This window comes from Lithobates pipiens, unplaced genomic scaffold (assembly GCF_037356315.1).
Source record: "Lithobates pipiens isolate NorthernLeopardFrog02 unplaced genomic scaffold, aLitPip1_a1.2 Scaffold_19, whole genome shotgun sequence".
NCBI lineage: Eukaryota > Metazoa > Chordata > Amphibia > Anura > Ranidae > Lithobates > Lithobates pipiens.
Window position 1 is genome coordinate 492,856,877 of NW_027507764.1, and position 10,384 is coordinate 492,867,260.

The 10,384-nt window shown below is 47.1% G+C and overlaps 1 protein-coding gene across 4 annotated transcripts in view; it reads right to left on the minus strand.

The window, feature by feature from the left end:
* Positions 1-2,074, minus strand: part of CUNH8orf88 (chromosome unknown C8orf88 homolog) — a 114,482-nt gene extending 112,408 nt beyond the window's left edge. For 3 of the 4 annotated variants that reach the window (XM_077493002.1, XM_077493003.1, XM_077493001.1), the window contains exon 1: positions 1,950-2,074. In XM_077493002.1, the coding sequence (XP_077349128.1) occupies positions 1,950-2,004 (55 nt within the window). In that variant the 5' untranslated portion in view covers positions 2,005-2,074. Of the gene's footprint in view, positions 1-1,583; positions 1,834-1,949 lie in introns of those variants that run through there. The other variant, XM_077493006.1, reaches the window with a different exon arrangement.
* Positions 2,075-10,384: the final 8,310 nt, after the last annotated feature.

A 10,384-nucleotide genomic window follows, 5' to 3' on the forward strand; every position in this document is an offset into this window, starting at 1 on the left:
TGGACCTATGATGGGTCTGATAAGGCTGTTGGGGGGGGGGGAACTTCCACTCAGATCGCAGCAGCGCCAACTGAAAATGGGTACCTGTCAAAACCGGGTACCCACTCCCACAAGTGCCATTTGTTAAACAAGCGACAAAAAAAATAAATAAATAAATAAAATAAAAAAATTGAATGTACATTGAAGGTCTGTTCTGTATGCTCTTTTGCACTAGTGGTTAGTGAAGAAGAGCCTCCTTAGATCTGTGGAGAAGGGCCCCGTTACACCTTAAGTCAGTAGGAAGAATGCTCCTTACATCAGAAGTAGGTAGAAAGAACACCCTTTATATTGGTGATCAGTGGGAAGATTGTACTTACATTTGTAGTTGGTGGGAATAATGCTCCCCTTGCAGATAGCTGAAATGTTCACAGGTGTCAATGGAAAGTTATTTGAGGGGGAAGAAATTGCTCAAGGAACCCCTTGCAAACTCTGAAGCAACTTTAACCACTTCAATAATGGGCACTTTTACCCCCTTCCTGCCCAGGCCATTTCTCAGCTTTCCATGCTGTCGCACTTTGAATGATAATTGCGCAGTCGTGCTACACTGTACCCAAACAAACATTTTTTGATAATTTTATTCACACAAATAGAGCTCTCTTTTGGTGGTATTTAATCACTGCTGGGTTTTCAGAAAAAAAATAAAAGTTTGGCACTGATAGCCTAAACTGGAGGGCACTGATGAGGCAGCACTTATTCAGTGGCACCACTATGCCACACTGACTGGCATTGCTAATGGGCACTGATAGCTGGCATTGGTGGGCACTAACTTGGGACACTATATTGCACTATTGTAATCAGGGCACTGATGATCAGTGCCCTGATTACATTCCTAGCTGTCCCCTGTGAGGAGAGGCCCCTGATCGCCTCCTCTCACTGTCAGGGTGAGGAGAGGAGCACCGATTACCTACACTTCCTTGTTTACACGTGACCGGCTGTGATTGGACACAGCCAATCACATGGTTAAAGAGATCAGGGGTCATCCCCAGGGGCACGCGAGAGCGTCCATTCTGGGATGCCATCATATGACGAGTCCTAAAACAGGAGCCGTACCATCCCCCTGTCATTTGCCGAGGGGAGGGCGGCAAGCAGTTAAAGGACACTTGTGCGATCATGCAACATTGTACCCAAGCTTCATTCATATTTTGTTCACACAAATAGAGCTCTTTTGGAGGCATTGAATCACCTCTGGGAATTCAGTTGTTTTGTTTTTGTAAAAAAGATAAATAAATTCTTTGTTTCTGTTATAAAATTTCAGATAAATAATCTTTCATAGACTTAGGCAAAAATATAATCTGCTACATTTCTTTGGTGAAGATAACCCAAATCAATGTATATTTAGTGTGCAGGAAAATGATGGAGTCCACAAACTATGACATATACAGTACATCTGAAAATTGAAGAATCCTGATGTACTGACCGCCTATCATTTCCTGAGACCCAAAAATTATGTTCGGGGTGATCCGTCCCCTGAACCCCATACCTGTGATCGGTCCCCAGAACCCCCATCGGGGGGGTGACCCGCCCCCTGTAGGGATATCACTTACCCAGCCAAAACCTCCTCCAGGATGAGACGTTTTAGATCCGTTGTCAGGTCCCTGCTGGGCGGAGCAGTAAACCCCGCCCCCTCCCCAGGCTGACTCTTCCGCTCCTGTCCCTCAGTCTCCAGCCCCGCCCATCTACTGCTTCAACCAATCACACAGTGCTGTCAGAGCAGACCCCGATTGGTGAGTGACTAGACCGTGATTTCCAGTAGTGCGGCTCCTTGCTGTTACATTGAATGTCCTCCTCCGCGCAGTCCAGTCGAGAGATGTAGTGGGCGGTATACAGAGAATGAAGAGCTGGCTTGTATAGAGCTCCCAGCTATGTTGTAGTGCATGGGAATGTGTGAGGTGAGCCAGGAACTGCCGTACCTTTCCTGTGCTGCAGGGCAGCTGAGCCCGCTCCGGTCCCGCGCATAGCAGCCATGGCCGCACAAGCAGAGCTCCGACTCCGCTTCTCCTCTTATGTGAGTCTGACTAAACTCAGCCAATGGGAGAACGAGGCCTACAGGGGGTAAGCCTATCACAGATAACCTGTTATCCTACCCCAGCCCTCTTGTCTGTATAGTGTGATTGATCAGCCCACATGTCATCTACAGAGTCCTGTCCAATGTGATCCTGCCGGGGGGAGGGACTTGGCTTGATACTTCCTGTAATAGGTGACACCTCCTTCCCACAGTGCTCTGGTCTTATTAGGCCTCCTACTAAAACCCAGTGTATTGTTATGGGGGCAGCAATGGACGGTTTATTTTTATTTTTTTTCTAACTTTATTGAAATGTTACAAAATGACACTTCATTAAGCTCTCTGCAGTGTGTTGCGGCAAACTTCAGAGAGGTGCAGTGCGCCGTTTTTTCAGAACATGCAGCATTTTATACGCAACGCACCACAAGCGATATAAACCACTTGTGCTCCGGAAGATTTACTCCCATTCATGACCAGGCCATTTTTTTGTGATTCAGCATTGCGTTACTTTAACTGACAATTGTGCGGCCATGTAACTTACACAAAGAAATAAAACTTGTCATTTTTTTTTTACCACAAATAGAGCTTTATTTTGGAGTTATTTAATCACCTCTACTTTTTTTTTTGGGGGGGGGGGGGGGTTGCGCTGTAAACAAAAACAAACATTTTGAAAAAAACACAATATTTTTTACATCCTTCTATAAAACCTAGCCAATAAAGAAATGTAAACAATCTAATTTCTTCATAAATGTAGGCCGATATGTTTTATATGTTTTTGGTGAAATTTTTTTTTTAAACAAATCAGAAATAAACGTTTATTGGTTGGTTTGCGCAAAAGTTATAACATCTACAAACTATGGGCTATACACTGGAATTTTTATTTATTTTTTTCTACTAGTAATGGCGGCGATCAGCGACTTATAGAGAGACTGCGATATTGCGGTGGGTAATCGGGTACTACCTGAAACTTTTGCAACTTTGTGGCACTAATAAAGTGAACAGTGCTAAAAATATGCACTGTCCCTGTGCTAATGACACTGGCTGGGAAGGGAAGAGGCAGTCAAAGGGTTTCCTGTGTGCCTAGCCAGTGTTTATGTGTACTGTGTGTGGTGCTTTCACCAAGGGAAGCGATGGCCTTTATTCTCTGCTTTGCAGAAACACAAAATCCATCACTTCCCCCTGTCAGAACGGAGATCTGTCTTGTTTACATAGGCAGATCTCTGTTCTGACTCTCGGCCCAACGACTGGCGGGTGCCGGGGGACATCCAGTGCCCGCAGATCGGCTTCTGCTGTAATCATAGCATAAGCGTATATATACATGATTCTGCACAGGAGGGTCACCCTGTAGCAGTATATCTGCTATTTTTTTTCTTTGTCTTAAAGCAGTATTAAACTTAAAAAGTAAAAATTTATTATATTGCAGCTTTCCAATTCTTAGATGTGATGGCTGCATTTGTTTTCTTTTTTAGGCTTTCTTTCTGTTATTTTCACCTGGCCATCCAGCTAATAATAAGTCTGTTGTTTTTTTCACAAAAACAAGCTGTCCTGCAGATGTAGTTAGAGGATTAAGACAAACCATTTAACACTGGCAGGGGTGCTTACAATGATTAGCTTTTATTTCTTCATGTAAAACTTTTATCTCACAAGGAACAAAACTGTTTGCTGTGAATGCTTTTAAAGTGTTGGCTGGAGTTCAATTTGTTAATGTATACAAATCTGCTAGTACATCTAACCCCACCCCCCCCCCTCCCAGAAACGGACAATGCTGCTGTCCAAAAATTCTCCTTCATCCAGAGTGGGGTCACTGTAAGTCCCGGTTCACACTATTGTGGTGGGGGAAATGTGATTCGGACAGGAATCGCACCGCTTTCCTGTTTAAATTATATGCGATTCTTTACACTACGATTTTAGCTATTTGTTTTGTATGGCACAAATCAAAACCGCACCCGCACAAAAGGTGCAGGAATCATTTTTCTCCACACTGGGTTTGGATCGCATGGGTTTTCACACCCACGCGATCCAATTCAGCGAATTGCACTGCATTTTGCAAACCGTATTTGGGGTGAAGTTATGTGACGTTATGTTAACACCCGCAGCGGTTTGCATGAATGGAGTGTGATAGTGATGCTGTGCGGGAAATGCACAGGAATCAATGCGAATCCTGCACTGCATCAGTGTGAACTGCCGCTAATACAGAAGGTGTGTTACTGGTCAGATGATCAAGTGCAAACAGAGGGAAAAAAAAGACTAAAAATGACAGTTTGCAGCATATCTGTCTGCTGAGCAGAGCGGCTGGATGACGGGTCCACGTCTACTCCGCCGGACACAGACACAGCCCAGTCTGCTCTATGGACAGCCAGATGTAAGCGGACTGACTGTCCATTTAGGCTGGGTTCACACTGCTGCGATGCGGGAACGCTGCGAATCTACTGCGGGGTCCCGCATCGCATGCCTCCCGGCAGCAGTTCACACTGCCCTATGCGAACTGCTGGGAGTGTCAGTGAAAAGTTAATGACACCTCCAAATCAGTTCGCATATCACAGTGCGATCTGCAAACTCGGGCAGGAATCGGATCGCATGGTGTGAACACCCATGCAATCCGATTCTGCTGCGGACCAAAAAAAGGGTCCTGTACGAGCTTGGGCCGCATGCGATGCGAATTCAGCCATACTATCTATATGGCTGAAATCGCATCGCACAGAGATCGCATGTGATTTGCACTGCAGTGCGGTGCGAATCACATCCAATCTCGTACACCGCAGCAGTGTGAACCCAGCCTTACACCCGACTGCCCTCCGATCTGATCTGGTCAGACAGAGAGGAACGGATCCCCTTTTGTTTTTTTGGACCTGGAGGTAGCCAGGTGTAGAGGGGCACACATCTGTACATCAGACTGCCCTTAGAGGAGAATGGAGGGTCTGACCTGGTCCAAATCGGACCTCTCATGCAAAAGGGGCCATAAAGCGGATGTAAACCACTAGACTTTTTTTTTTTTTTGGACCCTGCAAGGTAATGTCATATGACGGCCAGGCAGCGCAGCTCTTGTTGTGGGCAGGCGTCATATGACATTCATCCATTTAAACAGGGCATGCGTGTGATTGTGTGAGCGCAGCCCTGTACCTTCGGTGGCGGAGTGTCACAGAGACACTTTTTGCCACCAAGGGGGGTGAACAGCCATTGGGCATGGCTGTTTATCATGTGATCAGCCGTGATGAAGTCATGGCCTATCACAGATGGCATCGCCCCACTTTGCATGGCACATGTGCACGATCGCTGGCGCGTGCACGTCGGTGACGGTGTGTTGCCGGGAACACTGCTCGTTAACGACGCTGGTAAACAGCCATTGGCCAGCGGGTATTTACCACGTGATCGGCTGTGATCCTTTAACAGCCGATCACTAAATGTAAACATAGAGCCTAAACGAGATGTTACCTCACTGATCGTGTGTGAGAAGGAGATTGAGGTAATATCTCGTTACCACTTAAGCCCCGTACACACGAGAGGACTTATGTCCGACAGACTTCCGAAGGAGTTCCGTCGGAGTTCTGCCGGAGTTCCGACGGAGTTCTGACGGACTTTTCGGCGGAGCGGACTTGGCCACACACAATCACACTAAACTCCGACGGATTCGAACGTGATGACGTACGACTGGATTCGAATACGGAAGTTCATAGCCAGTAGCCAATAGCTGCCCTAGCGTCGGTTTTAGTCCGTCGGAGTAGCATACACACGAGCGGAGTTTTCGAAGGGACCGGGTCCGGCGGAGTTCCGTCGGGAAAATTTGAAGCATGTTCCATATTCTAAAGTCCTTCGGACTTTGGCGAGTCAAAAGTCCGTTGCAGCCCACACACGATCGAATAGTCTGACGGACTCAGTCCGTCGGACTTTGGACGTTGAAAAGTCCGCTCGTGTGTACGCGGCATTACAGTGTACACCAATCACACTGATTGCCCCCCCAATAAAGAGAACCTGTCACCACCCATCAAAGTACCTGTCACAGTTCATCTGAGTACCTGTCACACCCAGTCCACCTGAGTACCCGAGTACCTGTCACAGTCCATCTGAGTACCCAAGTACCTGTCACAGTCCATCTGAGTACCCGAGTAGCTGTCACAGTCCATCTGAGTACCCAAGTAGCTGTCACAGTCCATCTGAGTACCCAAGTAGCTGTCACAGTCCATCTGAGTACCCGAGTACCTGTCACAGTCCATCTGAGTACCCGAGTACCTGTCACAGTCCATCTGAGTACCCGAGTAGCTGTCACAGTTCCTCTGAGTACCCGAGTACCCTGAAATCCTGAGACGGGGATCTGACCTACAAAAATACACTCTGCGGTATTCCCTTTGAAGGCAAACTATTTATATTATTGGTTATATTGGTATATAGGTTCAGCTTTAGAGGAAGTACTTGCTCAGTACTCGGAAAAGGGTAAATGTTTCCCATCTCAGAAAGGTTTATGCCCTGTACACAGGGTCGGACATCCGACGACAAAATCCGTTGGATTTTTCCCGACAGATTTTGTCCCAACCTTGTCTTGCATACACACGGTTGCACAAAGTTGTCGGAAAATCTGATTGTTCAGAACGAGGTGACGTAAACCACGTACTACGGGACTATAAAGAGGGCAGTAGCCAATAGCTTTTGCCTCGTAATTTATTCTGAGCATGCGTGGCACTTTGTCTGTCAAAATTGTCTTCACACGATCCGAATTTAAACTATCGGATTTTGTTGTCAGAAAATTTTAGATCCAGCTCTCAAACTTTGTGTGCGGAAATTCCAAGTCAGATGGTGCCCACACATGATCGGATTTTCCGTCAACATGATCCGATCTCACTTTTTCCATCGGAAAGTCCGACCATGTGAACAGGGCATAAGCCTCATAGTAAGAAGCCCTTTTGTAGTTTTCGGGGCAAAGCTAACTTTAAACCAGCGGGTCAGCAGGCAAAGAAAAAATGGTCATTTAGCAAAGACATAGCTAAAGGGTCTCTCTTTGCTCCTTCAACCTAGGCAAAAGCTCTCAGTGCCGTCAGGTCAGGGTTAGGAGGAAGGCCGACCTTTTTCAGCGAGGAATGGGCAAAGGTAACAGAAAATCCTTTTGTTTTCAAGGTCATAAGAGAGGGTTTCAGGTTGGAATTCAATCTCCCTCCTACCCAGAGGTTTTTTCTCACTCATCTGCCTAGGGACCAAGAGAAACGGCAGGGCATGTTATGTCTGATTTCTCTTTGGAAATCAGGAGGGGTTTTTCCCCCGTTCCGGAGATCAAAAATTCCAACGATTTTATTCCCATGTTTTGGAATAATGGATGGTCATCAATCTGAGCCTCCTAAACAGCTTCTTGGTTTACAGGTGTTTCCGGATGGAAAGCATTTATTCACTCAGGAATCTGTTCTTGCCAGAGGTATTCATGGTGACCCTGGATCTTGAGGATGCTTACCTCCATGTTCCAATATACCAAGATCATCAGAAGTTTATGAGGTTTGCGATCCTCTTGGAAAATGGCTTAAGTCATTGGCAGTTTAACCACTTGCTTACTGGGCACTTAAACCCCCCTCAGTCCCAGACCAATTTTCAGCTTTCAGCGCTGATGCACTTTGAGTGGCAATTACGCGGTCATACAACACTGTACCCAAATGAAATTTTTATCATTTTTTTTCCCACAAATAGAGCTTTCTTTTGGTGGTATTTAGTTACAGCTCGGAGTTTTATTTTTTGCTAAACAAACAAAAAAAGATGCAAAAAAAAAAAAATCATGTTTTAATAGTTTGTTAAAAAATTTTGCAAACGGGTCATTTTTCTCCTTCATTGAAGTGCGCTGATTAGGCGGCACTGATAGGCTGCATTGGTGGGCACTGATGGGCTGCATTGGTGGGCACTGATGGGCTGCATTGGTGGGCACTGATAGGCTGCACTGGTGGGCACTGATAGGCATAGTTAAGGCGGCACTAATAGGCACAGATAAGGCGGCACCGATGGGCACAGATAAGGCGGCACTGATGGGCAAAGATGGGCACAGATAAGATGGCACGGATGGGTGGCACGGATAAGTGGCATGGATGGGTGGCACGGATGGGCACTGATAGGTACCACAGATAGATGGGACTGATGGGCACTGATAGGTGGCACTGATAGGTGGCTCTGATAGGTGGCACTGCTGGGCACTGATGGGCGGCACTGCTGGGCACTGATGGGCGGCACTGCTGGGCACTGATGGGCGGCACTGGGGTGCAGCACCTTTGAGGCAGATTTTGGGTGGCACTGTGGGTGGCACTGCTGGGTGGCACTGTGGGTGGCACTGTGGGCACTGCTGGGTGGCACTGTGGGCACTGCTGGGTGGCACTATGGGCACTGCTGGGTGGCACTGACAGGGGGGCACTTACTTTATTTCAGGATAGCACTGCGGGTGGCAGGTGGGCACTGGCAGGGGGCAGGTGTCCGCTTAAATTGCTGGCCGTGATCGGGACTGATGTCCCGAACACGGCCGCCGGCGATCGGCTTTTTTTTTTCTCCTCGCGCTGTCAGCGCGAGGAGGAATACTAGCCGATTACCGGCTCCGTTTTATCACATGATCAGCTGTCATTGGCTGACAGCTGATCACGTGATAAGGGGTCGGGATCGACCCCTTACACGGATCGGTGATCAGGCGAGTCTCACGGACTCGCCGATCACAGAGCGCGCCGCGCGCGCCCCTCAGGGGGCGCGCAGGCCGCTCATATGTGGGTCCGCGCTGTTGCCGTCATTTTGCAATAGCGCGGATCCCAAGTGGTTAAAGCCCTTCTTTTGGTCTCTCGGCAGCCCCAAGAATCTTTAAAAAGGTCATGGCCAAGGTCATGGCTTTTTTTCGTTTGCAGAAAATTTCCCTTACTTGGACGACTTTTTGATCTTTTCCAGGGACAAAGAGGACCTGGGTCGGGATCTGCAAGTAGTTCTGCAGATCTTCCAAAGATTAGGTTGCTCTGGTTCCCTCCCGGAGCTGTCTTTTTTTTGGGCTTTTTTTTATTCGCCCAAAGAATTTTCTTACCTGAAGAGAAGATCTCTAAGCCCTTGTACACACGGTTGGAGATTCCGACAACCAAATCCGTCAGAGTAATTCCGACTGATTAATTCCGGAAGAGGTCCGGAAGTGATGTTGCATACACACCGTCGGACTAAGTTGTCGGAAAATCCGATTGTACATAACGTGATGACGTTATTTCGTTACGACGGGACTACGTTCAGGCTAGTAGCCAATAGCTTTGGTCTAGGAATTTGATCTGAGCATGCGTGCCACTTTGTCCGTCGGAGTAGGCTACACATGATCGGAGTATGTCCGATCGGAGCATTTTGTCTGAAAATTTTACCGGCAAGTTGGAAAAGTTGGTCCATAGGATATTCCGACGGAAACAGTCCGATGAAGTCCCTATGGACAGATGCGCTCTTTTTACAGTGGAATTTTCCCCTGGCCACGCTTTTCCTACAATTCCACTATTGCCTCTGGTGCTCCAAAAGATTGTGCAGGAACAAGAAGAAGGGATTCTGATTGCTTCATGGTGGCCCAGGAGGAGTTGGTTCTCCGCACTGAAAGCACTCTCTTGGTTCTCCGCACTGAGAGCCCCTGCCAGAGAGAAGAGACCTTCTACACCAAGGGCCAATGCTAAATCCAAACCCTTGGATTTACCGTCTGAGGGCTTGGAGGCTTAGCGGCACATCCTACAATTAAAAGGATGTTCCGCTAAGGTTATTGAGACTATTCTGGACAGCCATAAATTAGTCACAAGGAAGATTTATGGCAAAGTTTGGAGGACATTTGTAGTGTGGGCAAAAAAGGGCTGGGGTAGACTCGTTTTCTATTCCCTATGTTCTGGACTTTTTACAGAGGGGAGTGGAAAAGGGGCTTGCTGTGGTTCAGGTTGCTGCCCTATCTCTGTTCATGGAGAAAAGACTGGCGGAGGAGCCTTTAATTGAGAGATTCCTCCCAGCTAGGGCTAGACGTACACCCAGAATAGTCAAGCAGGTTCCCCCTGGGATTTATCGTTGGTATTGAATTCCCTTACCAGATCCCCTTTTGAGCCACTACATGATGCCTCTTTAAAGTTAGTCAGCCTAAAGATGGTTTTAGATGGTTTTAGGTTCTTTCTCGTGTAAAGATTCTTTCTTAAGGATTTTAGACGATAGCGTAGTGATCAGGCCTGGCCCTTTGTATTTGCCCAAAGTTTCGTCTGACTTCCACAGATCCCAGGAAGTAGTTCTTCCTACCTTTTGTTCCTTCCCCAGGAATCCGGAGGAAGAAAGGTTCAGTTTTTTAGATGTAAGAAGAGTCTTCTACACTACTTAGAAGTTACTAGTGAATTTAGAAAAGATTCCCAA